At 44.2% G+C, this 13,228-nt stretch overlaps 1 protein-coding gene across 2 annotated transcripts in view; it reads right to left on the bottom strand.

Moving 5' to 3' along the window:
• The window catches only part of ARHGEF19 (Rho guanine nucleotide exchange factor 19), a 305,405-nt gene that overhangs the window by 119,717 nt on the left and 172,460 nt on the right, over window positions 1-13,228 (bottom strand). For both annotated transcript variants that reach the window (XM_085608601.1, XM_085608602.1), the window contains one exon: window positions 1,778-1,857. In XM_085608601.1, coding sequence (XP_085464727.1) covers window positions 1,778-1,857 — 80 coding nt within the window. The remainder of the gene's footprint in view (window positions 1-1,777; window positions 1,858-13,228) is intronic.

Here is a 13,228-nt window from a genome sequence, read left to right as displayed (position 1 = left end):
AAAAAAGCAGCGTTAACCGCGGTTAGCGCTGCTTTTTTTGTCTCTAACAGGTTTAGCGACATTCTTGATAATAGGAGAAATGTCGCTTAGCGACATTACTCCTATTATTTTAGTCTGGAACGCCCCCTTTGCATCTCATTAGAGATGCAAGGGGAAGCGTAGAGTAAAAGGATGCTAACATGCAAATTTGCATGTTAGCACCCTGTTGTTGATAGGGCGCTAGTTTTATCTCTCCTTTTTTGGCTTTTAAAGCCAAAAAAGCAGAGATAAAGCCCTTGTTGATATGCCCCTAAGTGATTTGCCAAGAATAACAGGATGTTGAGCCGACGCCGACTCGAGACCCTGTTCTCCAATTCCTAAAAGTAGGAGCTCTGGTTGTTGCGCCACATCATCCTCCCATGATGCATGGTTGCTGGTGCTTCCACAGAATGGAATGGGACACACACAAGCTTCTCTCAAAATTAAACAATGTTCTTGCATAACAAGAAATGGATACATCATTTTGTCACTTTTAAAAGTGAACTAACATTGCTGTATTCGCTAACAAAAATAGCGCAAATATATTTTTCTCAATTTTTCGGACCAAAGATTGTTTTTGACATTGATGTATTTCTTAAACGAGCGATATATAGGAAGAAAACGTTTCGTTTTCCTATTCAACAATTAATTTATCAATTACCTCGAATTCGCCATTATGAAGAAACCTTTTCATAATGTGGACCGAAGAAAATTTGTTTCTGCGCGTGTTAACTGAAAATAATAGCCTTTTTATGTAGTGATTCTTACCACACTGCTGTAAATTCTCTGAGATGGAAAAACAGGTTTAGGTATTATCCAATTTAATGGTCCTCATTTTACCGATTTAGGAGGTAGGGAAGCCTGGATTGCCCTGACTGGATTCAAATTAATTACCAGCAAAGTACTAGCTGACAGCATTGAGCATTTAATTCACTCAGGCGTCTTGGCGGGAAAAGTATTTCTCATTTCACCACAGAGGGTACCAGAGGGCTTTAGGACAGACTCCTTAGGAAGTGCCATGCACTTCATAATTTCAAGGATGTAGTTATCAACAGTGATGGGTCTGTGACCTGTGGTAATTGCTCATCATATTTTGAAAAGTCAGAAAACATGAGACTGCAGTGGGAATGGCCTGTTCCCTTCCTCTGGGAGGCAGCAACCCCCGGCAGACTTTAGATTTGCACGGTTTGCATTGTATAGTGGAAGACTGGGGGCAGACGGCAGCCGTTTGCATTCACGCGAAGGAGGAGAGAACGGGCCTCTTGAGAAACAAGCATTGGCCGCGCGGCCGTGAAATTAACGCCATGCGGCCATGAAAGAGAAAGTGAGCCACACGGGTAACATGGAGGGGGGGGGGGCGGTCAGGGCTAAAGCAACACAGAGAAGGCTGGCATATGGTGAGCACTTTCACGGCCGCTTTGATGTTCTCAGTGGCCTCGCGGCTCACTGAGTACATCAAAGCGGCCGCAAAAGTGATCAGCAGGCTGACAAATGGTGCGCGCGCCCAGCGCACATGCACTGTATTTGGAGGCCTGAAAAGCACTAGTTTGGACTTCCGAATCCCCCGTTTACTAAAGCTCTCGCCGGAGCAGCGCTAAAGTGCTGGCTCAGGCGAGACCTTAAAACGACACCCAGGGTCATTCGGGCAAAGAAAAGCACAAACAAACAAAGTCACACACAGGAAATCAACTCGCATGAAATCAACACGCCCGCGCAAACAAGCAGAGGGAGAGACAGAGAGAGAGTGTCACCAGCTTACAGTTCAGCAGAAACCTGGACTGTCGCCGTAAGCATCGCAAAGGCCGCCGTCCTGGCTCCCTGTCCTCTGCACAGTCATTTCTGAAAGAAAGAAGAGGCTGTCATTAGTTTCTCAGTGAAAAATACATCAATGCCTAGGGTCAGTTTCACAGTATGGCAAAGAGCGGTGCCTAGCGTTAGTTTTGCAGGATGCAGGAAGCAGTGACTAGCAAGTCATAATGCATTCATTCACAGGACTTCCTTTTTCACCACTCTTAGATCCCCTGGCAGAGTATATGTCTAATTCCTTTCCACCCTGCCTCCTTCTCTTCCTTTCTCCACCTAGCCCTCTCCTCCATCATCTTCCTTTCACCGCACTCACTACCTCCACATCCATCGTCCTAGTTATTACATATGAGGTGAATTTCACTCACCTTGAGACCGAAAAATACTTTAGGAGAGATGAGAATAAAGCTTTGCCCATTCCTAGCTGGACACCATAAACACTCTCCTTCCCAGCATCCTCCTGGTTTTTCCTATGTCAGACCAAGGAGAGTACTTTGTGGGACTGCTGAGTGGGATGTTTCCTCTCTGAGCTTGGTCTACATCTTTTGCGTGGCTTTGGTAGAGAGGATGGTGCACCTAGGCATTAATTATTGTGTGTGGGAGAGATGTAAAATTGGCCCCTCCAACTATCAATGGTCGAACATTGGATTTGGTCGAACATTGTGGATTTCAAAGTGGGTGACATCCGTTGTATTACAAAACTCTTCAAATAAATAAAACTAGTTAATTTCCTGTGTTGGTATTCTTAGAGCCCTTGGGAGAATAGAGATAACGAGAGAGAGAGAGAGAGAGAGAGAGAGATAACAAGAGAGAGAGAGAGAGACCTAGTTGTGTCCTCCTAGCACAACTTCATACACCTATAGGCAACTAGACTGGATTTTCAAAGAGAGGTCCTGAGGGAAATCTAAAGATTTTGGAGTAAATGCCTCACCTACTATATAGTGGCATGCTTCATCATCTGCGCCTATCTACATCCTGGTAGTATGGTGCCACACAGGCGGACTCAACCTAAGTCAGAAGTTTTTATATAAATCATTACTGGATTTAAAGCAGGGATCCAGAGGGAAACAGTAAAAATGTCTCAGGGTATACCCAAGGTAATTTCCTTTATTATTTGAGTGCCCTAGACAAAGATAAAAACAGGACAAGGGGTATGTATGAGTGTCGATGTCTCAATTGCCCCCATAGACGCCAACATGTTTCGGCCAACATTTAAAGCCCATACAGGTCTGAGGCCTTCGTCAGGGCCGTTAGCACCCTTGTCTGTCTACTCATTCGTACCATGTGTAGATATGAGGCCTCAGGCTCTCACCTTTTTTTCTGAATTCTTAATGGAGAAAACCTAGGAATAATAATGGATGCATCAAAAAGTTGTTTTAGTTTGGGCATTAATTATCTATTGTAACAAATCAACTGTAATAATAGCTTGTGCACCGTTAAAAACTTTTTTTAGTGTGATATACAATGATGCTATACAGTGAAGCATGGCAAGCCACTGCAAGCATATACTGCACTATTGAGTATGTACATTTTTTCTTTCCAAAAACATACAGTCATACTTCTTACCTTAATTACAGATGGTTTGGAGATCATAAGCATCTGTAGGAAGGCACGCTCCTATGGTCAAACACTTGTGACAGAAGCATAACATAGTTTAAGGTACTCGTTCACCCTGGGGGCTGTGTCCTCTTCATTTTTATAAAAGTATGAATCTTATGCGTGCTGGCTAGCACATATCACAATGGTTACTGGGGTATTCCAGAGGTTATGGAGGAGAAAAGGTAGCTGAAATGTCCTAGAGCATATATATACACGTCATGATGATGTGCATACTAAGCAACTTAATGAGCTATATCTGCCCGTATGCCCCTAGTGGTGACGTGGGCGGTCATTTGCCTTCAAATGGAAAGTGCTAGATGTGGCGACCCCCGTGTTAGAGTGCCTCTAAGTTTTTTCTGTACTGCAGAGATAACTGGATAGTCGCTAGTTTAAAGTGAGCGGGGCCCCCATGCCCTGAGGGGTAATGCCTCAAAAAGCACTTAGTGCTGGGCAAATCGCCTAAAGAAACCATGACCACCACAAGTATATATTGCTTTTGCCCCCACGTAATTATTCAAGGCAGCAGGGCCTGCCTGTGGAACCTGCGGCTTCCCGCCATGAACACCGCTAAACAACTAGTGCTTGTATGAGATGGGGAAAAGTGATTGGATCCTGTGTCACACGAGGTAAAGACGATGGGGACAGCCCCGTGCGACGTGAAAGGATCACAGGAGTTGTGGTCTGAGTGAGTATTGGACTGCAACCCTGAAGGGAACAGCCATATCAAGGACTCCAAATTGAGTGTGACAGGCCAGTAAGGATGCATAGCACCATCAAGTGTTACTATTTGGTAATCTGGCCCTAGTATAAGACCGAATAAACTCAGGTGATATTCTTTTAACTAGGATTGATATACCTAATTCCCGAATGTAACCAAATGTATTTCCATTGAGACATGGCTGTTTTGTGCTTAAAAGGCTGCTGGAGTAAGCATATACGTAAAAGTGTAATTGATGTGATGGCTGCGTGGCAACCTCCATGTTTTTTGCCCTCTGTTTGGCTTGCCATATCATATGGGGAACAGGAAGAGCTGAATATAGCCTGCATTTTATTTCCTGATGATCGTGTTTTCCATCCAGCTGGGGCCATGAGATTTTGTCATTCGGGCCTGTAGTTGAACTTATAAGCCTGTAGTTCCAACGTTGTTCATAACAGAACATCTTTTTTTCTGATGCTTGTGATGGTAACTTATTAATTAAGACCCAAGAGAAGTCATTCTATGTGTGTTACATGGTGATGTAATGGCGCATCAACTTAGTGATAGCCTTTCCGCACCTGGAAGTGTTCCTGTGCTCACTGATTCGAATACAAATCTTTCTGGGGGTCATGCCAATGTATTTCAGATTGCATGGGCAGATCAGTACATAAACTTCATTGGTGGAGCCATAATTAGTATGTTGCCTCAGGGACCATGTTGTTCTTAAACCTATATCAAGCCCTTACACTTGTTTGGTCAGAGGCAGATGTTACAGTGACTGCATGAGTAGGGACCTACCACTGGGGACATATTCAAGAGAGTCCAAATGGTAGGCTTGAGGGGAGCAGAAGGTTTTGGTCTTGTGTGCATCAATAACTCTCTCAGTGATTTTCCCTGTTTAAAAGAGAATATTGTTTTTTTGAGATCCAAGGGGTCGGAAGACAGGCTCTTACAATATTTGGAGACAATTGCCTTCATCTGTTTGGAATGTGTCCTGTAAGTAGTGACGCATATCAGAATTCATTCTTGGGTTTCTCCAAAGTCTGTAGGCGGGGTTGTGTCTAGTTGTTTTGAGCTCTTTTTCTGGCTCTCTTTACAGGTTGCTGGGTTAACTTTGAGCCTCAGTTTTTTTTGTCAGCAAGTCAGCATGTAGTTCGTAATCACTTATCTCAGTGCAATTTCTCCTAGTCTAAGAAATTTGCCCACCTGTTGTAAATTGAAACAACGATGTGATTAAGCATTTACTAAAGACATTAATTCCCCTCTTATAGATCATGTTTTCTCTGTTATGTTGACCGAAGTTCGGACTCCATTTTGTACTGTCATGCTTCCACGTGTTCCCCACGAGAAGAGTCCAACCTCTGTGTTAGTTGCTCTTGTAGTCTGCCTAGTAACAGTCTATAAATAGCTCCTTTGTCCATCTGGCACATGCCCAGACTTGACCACATCTGTTATCAGTTAGCCTTGCTTGACCATGTTTTCGCGGGCTCAAGGAGTGTGTTAGCTCCGCCCACATATTGATTCAGTATCGAAAATGACCATAAATGGTAATGTTCTTCGGCCTCATGTTGTATCCACCCACTTATGAGCCCCTCTGTTGTGTATAAAAGGGGACCGTGTACGCAAGTTCTTTGTGCTACTCTATGCAATACTGAAGAGTGTTGTGTGGATTGTAGGACCACCCTTAAGGGTTAATAAATGCTGTCTTTGTACTTTGCAGTTTCCGTGCCAACTTCCTTATAGATTCCATTACAGGAGAGCGAACCCTTGTGTCCTGCGGGCCTAGCTGGGGCCTGTATTCATCACACCGGCAGATTATCTTCCAATGACTTTGGGTGGAAACTGTCATACCTTAACTAATTGGTACAGTCAGTGGGTTTGTAATATACCTTAGGTTATAGCTAATTGTCGTGTGTCTACATTTTTTAATTTGGAAAGGTGAACATATTTTTTGTCAGGCTTGGTAGTGCATCTCAAGAATTCATCTCTTGTGTTTAACCATTAAGCAAACTTCAGGGCCTCTGATTCATTACCTCTCCAAATGATCAACACGTCGTCAATATACAGTTTCCAGGTTTTTATATTGGCATTGTATGGATTACTCTTGTTATAAATGTGTTTTCTTTCAAAATCGTGGACACAGAGACATGATATGCTTGGGGTGAAAATGCTGCCCATAGATGTCCTGTGTGTCTGCAAGAAGTACGGATCCTCAAATTGGAAATCATTTCTGGTGAGGGCCATGTGTGCGCAGACTATTTCAAAGTCAATGGGTGTGATGGAATCCCATGGTACTTTTTTCGGTAATGTTTCTAGGACTTTGAAGGAGGCTTCTTGAGGAAAACTTGTGTACAGGGCCTCAATGTCTAAGGTTACGAACAATTCAATATTAAGGTCAAAATCCATGTCTTGGATCATATTGAGAACGTCTTAGGTGTCTTTCACGTATGGAGTCATCTTGGTTACTAGTGGTCTTAGAAAATGATCAGTGAATTTTGAGGGGGTATGCACCTTTGTGAATTTTTGGTAAAATGTAAAAACACAGTACTTTGGGACTCCCGACTTGTTACTCGGTCGTTCCATTTCACTTGGGTAATCATGAACTGTATGTCCTCCGTGACAGGCGGTTTACCTAGCACTAAGTGCTGTTCGAGGCATTTCCCCTTAAGGGCGTGGCGGGGGGTGTCACTTAAAACTAACTACAATTTGGTTATCTCTGCAATACAGAAAAAAACAAAAGAAAGTCAAACACTGGCAGGTCTGCCGCATCTCACACTTTCCAAATAAAGGCAAAGGACCGCCCACGCCACTATTCGGGGCATACTGCCAGATCTAGCTCATTAAGTTACTTAGTATGCACATCATCATGGCATATATATACGCTACAGGACATTTCTGCAACTATTTCTCCTCCTTAACGTCTGGAATTCTGCTGTAACCAGTGTGATATATGGCAGCTAGCATGCACAAGATTCATACTTTTGACAAAAATGAACCAGGCACAAAGCCCCCAGGGTGAACTAGCACCATTAACTATGCTATGCTTCTATCACAAGTGTTTGACTATAGATGTGCATGATGACCGAACCACCTGTAATTATGGTAAGAAGAATGACTTATGTTTTGGGAAGGAAACAATTTGCATGCTCACATGTGCAGTATATGCTTGCAGTGGTTTGCAGTGCTTCACTTTATAGCGTCATTGTATATCACACTCAATGATTTTTTTCCGATACAGACAGGTGGTTGATGGCGGCCGCTGCCTGCTACCACAAGACTCCCCCCCCCACCCACCGGCACAAGCTATCATTTCAGTTTATTATTTACAATAGACAATTAAGGTTTCTATACTAAAAAAAACTTTTGATGCATCCATTATTGTTCCTAGGTTTTCTCCATTAAGAATTCTGAAAAAACAGGTGAGAGCCTTAGGTCTCAGATCTAGGAATGGTACGAATGAGTAATAAGACATGGGATGCTAACAGCCCTGGCGAAGGCCTTTAAGTGTCGGCCAATTGCGTATATAGGGGCAATTGAGTCTTCGACACTCATACAGACCCCATGACCTGTTTTTATCCGTGTCTAGGGTACTCAAATAATAAAAGAAATTCCCTTGGGTATACCCTGAAACATTTTTACTTATATTCCTCTGAATCTCTGCTTTAAATCCAGTAGCAATTTATATAAGAACTCCAGACTTGTGTTAAGTCCACCTTGGTGGCACTATTTTTCCAGGGTGTAGCTAGGCGCCGATGATGAAGCATGCCACTATATAGTGGGTTAGGCATCTACTTCAATAACTTGAGATTTCCTTCAGGACCTCTCTTTGAAAATCAAACCTAGTGGCCCATAGGTGTATGAAGTATCGAGATAACTGCCTGTGTTTGTCTTCTGAAGTCTTTGAAGTCTCTATACACCTGTACTTTGTAGCAGAGAAGAGGACAAAGCAATATGCATGCACATACTTTCACTTACACCGCAACATGGAGAACATGCCATTTCGGACTCTTTAAAAACTTGCAGCAACAGATAAGGGTTTCCAAGGATTGCTTTGTGGGTGATCGCAATTTATTTATTTGAAGAGTTTTATATAGCGCTGGCTAGACCCGGAGGTATCAGACCGCTTTACATGAAAACAGTTGTACCGAATTACATCAGTTACCAGAGCATAAATAACACAACTACGAGTCACTTGGAGCATAGAAGGCGAGTGGGGGAGGGGGATAGATTTGATTTATAGATTTTGATTTGATTTGATTTATAGACTAATAGAGCGCGCGTATGCCCTAGGGCGTCTTGGCACTGGGAATGGCGGGAATGCTGAAATTTGACAAGTTCTAGTGCTCCTGACCTTTTAGTTAGCGAATAACCATGTTTTCAGCAGTCTTCTAAATGAAATTAACGACTGGCTGTTTTTTATCGAAATAGGTAGAGAATTCCAGATGTTTACTGTCCCTAAAAGGAAGCTTAGGCCCATCCAGCGAGCCTGCTTATACCTTGGAATTGACAATAGTTGTGCCTGAGCTGACCTTAAATTTCTAGCTGGCATATATTTCCTAAGGTGTGTCCTCAAATACAGTGGTCCTTTCCCCTGTAGGGCCTTATATGCTAGGCATTGTGACTTAAATTTGATTATTTTTTCGACTGAGAGCCACTGGAGGTCTCTCAGTCGATGGGAGACTGGTGCATAGTTAGGGATATCCAAAATTAGTCTTGCTGCTGCATTCTGCATTCGTTGAAGCTTCAGTAGGAACTGTGACTGTAGTCCCTCATATAGGGCATTGCCGTAGTCCAGTCAGTGGAAGGAGCCCAAAGGTAGGGGCGAAGAGGCAGTCTCGCTGTGGTCATCCTTATCGGAAGGGGGAGTAGGTGTCCCGAACGGGGTGGTCGACTTGATGCAATATGCAGGCTGGCGACACCAAGACGAGGACCGGGAGCTTGGAACGATCTAGGTAGCCGGTTGAGACCGTCAAGATGGGGGATCAGGACACGGACCCAAAAACCTTATGCACAAAATAGAGAGGTTGCAGCTCAACAAACATCCAATCACAAAGTCAGTTAAGAAAGCCACCTCAGGGAGCTGGACTGAAAGGGGGAGGCAGCCACGGGATCAGAAGGGCGGAAAACCAGAAAAATCACCGATCTCACTCAAGTCATCAAGAAAAGCATTCGTCAGAAGCGTCTCAACCGGGGGGCCTAATCAGAAGCTCCGGAAAGGGGAGGCAGCTACAGGGTCGGAAGGGCCGAAGACCAGGACAACAACACACTCACTAGGAGTCCGAAAAAGAGAAAAGACTCGGGGACACAGAGCAGCAGCTTCATGGCAATAACCTTGCAGCTTTGTCAGGGGAATACGACTCCAGAGTCCAAGCAGCAGTCCCTGAGGGTGTAGCAGGCAGCCGAGCAACCAAGTCTATGCCCAGTAGGTAGGTGACGGCCAGAGGGGTGATCCCAGCACTTCTCCTCTCAGCTGCATAGGCAGCTCAACCGAACATCGGCTATGATACCTAGGTATCCGCTAGCGCCAGTCAGTCCTGGATACTTGGAGAGTGCTGAAATCAGTCGCTGAAAATTCTCTCGGGGGTGGAGCAATCGCTGGACAGAAGTACACATATCCCTGGAGGAGTAGGTGTTCGGAAGAGGGGTTTATCCCTGGGAATTATGTCCAAAAGACTTCCCTAGCCGGAGAGCTCCCAGCCGGAGCTCTTACCCAGCGGCCATCTTGGGAACACAATTGATCAGGGACGGCTCCTCCGTTGGAGCGGAGGAGTGTCGCCCCACTTAAATTACCCCCAAAGATGAAAAATAAAATGGTAATTCATTACCATTTTATTTTTCATCACTTAGGGAGAAGGGTGGGCTGTTTGTGCACTTTTAGAAGTATGCTGGTCCCGTTGGCCGGCCATCTTGTAATAGCCAGCCAGACATGCGTAGTGCCGAGTGAGGCCACTCCCTCCAATCAGGGCGCTGCTTTCACAGCATTAGAGCAGTGCCAGGACTGGTCCCCGCACTGCAGCATCCAGTTCCTCAGAAGCAGTCCGGAGAAGAGGACGTTGGTTCAGGAAGGTTTTATTTTTAATATTAATATTTGTGCGCACCCGCCCTCTCAGGAGATACCAGCAGCCACTGCAACTGATTGTTGGTGAAACTAATATTAAGCTTGAAAATGACAAGCATTCAAAGAAGAGACTTCATGTGGAGTCATCTTGAACCCGTGCAAGGTCTCCTTCTCCTTTAAGAGAAAGAGACAGAGTCCATGCTGAAATGTCATAGGGCAGACGCAGGAGTCTGTTACCCAAGACGATGTAGAAATAATTTCTAAGAGAAGATACTCTTGATTTTTTTCTGATTCTAATCATGAGGGTACAGATGTGACAGTAGAAAAACAACAGGAGAAATACATTGGGAAGGATTCTTTGCCTTGGAGCTTTTCCCATATAAGAGGGAAACTTGGTTTTCCATATCTGGAGGTGCCTGGGACTTCAACTGACATCCCATTTCGTCACCTTGAACACTCTCACACAGCTGGGCCTTCCTATTAATCGGCATGTGGTAGCTGAGATTCTAGGAGAATGTAAGAATACTAACACAAGTAATATGTATTGCTTCATGATCCACCTACATCCACTGGTGGATATGGATACTTGACTGCATGGCTTAGTATCTATAGAAACTTTGGTGGCAAGCTTGGTAGGCCACAGATCTATGTCTGAAGGTGCAATTTTAGAAGATTCAGCAGACAAAAAGATTGACTCTGCTTTAATGAAGGCATATTTCAGATTGTATTTGGCTCTATGAACTGGTATTTATGCGGCATATTCAGCCTAATTGCACATCACAGAGGTCAATGAATTATTTAAGGCTGTAGAGGGTCATACTCTATTAAAAGGGATGGAATGTCAAACTGAACTTCTAGCAGACGTCTCTTTTGTTGTGTTTCAAGCTTCAGTCATAGCTAGTGCAACTTACATTGCGGCACATTATGATCTATTGCTATTAAACTGGCATACAGATGCAGCACTAACGTCAATAGTTTTTCATCTGCCTTTTGAGAAGGGCACATGCCTTCAGAGCAGAACTTGAAGATAAAATGCATAAACTGTTTAAGGAGAAAAGCATTCTTCCTCTTCCAGGCAGCAACAGTCTTTCTTCTCCACTAATATCAATGGGAAATCGTTTTCTTCCCATCAACCTCTTGAAGACAGCAATGTCAGTTCCTGTCTCCTACATTTAAAGTAAAAGGATAGTTATCGGTGTCCTGGGAAACAGAAACCATCTTCTACTAAGAAGCAAAAGTGGTCATTTGTAGCCAAGGGTGGCCACAAGTTTACAGTAAAAGGACACCTTCAACATTTCATAACAACCTGGAAGGAATCAACTTAGGACAACAAGGTTCTCCAAGTGATCAGAACAGGATGCATCATCAAGTATTCCACTTCTCCTTCAGACTCTGGAGTCAGAACAATACAATGGCCACATTGACCCTCCAAGAGACTAGCAATCTTTCAAAAGATAGGGGCTAATTAGGATGTTGGTAGGTATGACACTTACGGCACGTTGGTGTCAGACCCACCTACATCTGCCCCTGCTTTCCGGCTGCCGCATTATGCTGCGGCGGCCTGAGGCATCCAACCGGCCCAAGGAGAATGTCGGCGCATCGAAAAACACCATAATCCCCTAATGACGGTGGCCCCATCATCAGAATTCAACATGGAAAGGCTGTGGGAAAATGACTTTGAGAGCTCCTAGCAGGGCCCCCTTTCCCCCTGGCCCTCTGCTATAGGGTGCCCCCCCTGTTTACAAACCTCCATTTCTTTATTGCAGCTTGTCCTGCGGGCCTTTTTTGCCCGCCTCACAAGCTGCCATAATGAAATGGATGTTTCAGACCGCCCTATGGGCGGTCGCATCCAAATTGCAAGGTTTGAACCGCCGACCTATGGTTGGGCGGTTACAGACTGATACGGTGTCACCGACATCGTAATCAAGGCCATAGTCTCTTGTAAAGAATAAAACAATCCTATTAGTTCCGGTATCAGAAATTAGATCAGAGGTGTATTCAATTGACTTCATACTCCCCAAGAAGTTGGGTATATCCAGGATGATTGCAGACTTGAAATCCCTCAATTGTTTAGTAAAATAGTGCTTAATTGAGCTGGTGGTTGCCGGTGGAGCCAACCGGCACCAATTTTTGGGGACTCAAGCTTATTTTTCCTCATCAAATATTAACCATGAGGAAGAGAGGGAAAAACACACAAATGGGAGAGAAATAGAAAGTGAAAGACGGAAAAAGCAGTCACAAATGGAGAAAGCAGGAACCTGAATGAGTGAGATAAAGGGGCAGGGAGAGTCTGATAGTGGACGGACGAGCCATTCGAACCAAGAATTGGCAGCCTTTGTATCTGGTGCGCGGACATTTAAAAGCACCAGACATGGGTTTCTGAGCAGAGCTTTAGGTATCTGCACTCATCGAACTAAGCACTGGTTAAAAATGATTCCCTTCAAAATGGAAACTTCAAAGAATCTTAATCTTGACAACATCATGAGACTGCATAGTGACAGTCGGACCCAATGCTGCATATTTTCATATCCTGGTGAATCTTAAGGTGGCTTAAAAAGTAATATAATTAAGTTTCATGGTACGACATCCCTGCCACATTGCTGTCCTTCCGTGCATCTCGCCCTGTATCATCCCTTGGCCACCCTCCCTTCACAATGTACAGTTTCTTCACCCCCAGTTCTCACCTTCATCTCCTACCCCATTCCCAATGGTTCAAATGTTTTGCCACCCTGTTGGTCTTATCTGTCTGTCAAAATAACAGAGAAGCGTGTTTAACAGTATGAACCTTGTCTCTCAGACCAGGCACCTCACGCTTAAGATAAGTTCGGCCTACTCCTTTTCTGTGTATATCTATGCTAATCTGCAGCCTGAACACTGCATTATTGTGGGGACCAGTCGATGTTGCCCAGGATTAATCTGCTTGTCAGGGAAGGATAGTGTCGCAGGAGTGTAGCTAAGGTGGAAGCAGGTATGCAATTCATTTTATTTTAAAGTTGTAGGAGTTGTGTGAGCCGCTGAGAGCGAAAGGGCAGCCTGTGCATGAAAATACTAGT

This window comes from Triturus cristatus, chromosome 1_2 (assembly GCF_964204655.1).
Source record: "Triturus cristatus chromosome 1_2, aTriCri1.1, whole genome shotgun sequence".
NCBI lineage: Eukaryota > Metazoa > Chordata > Amphibia > Caudata > Salamandridae > Triturus > Triturus cristatus.
This window is presented reverse-complemented; position numbering and strand designations above follow the sequence as displayed.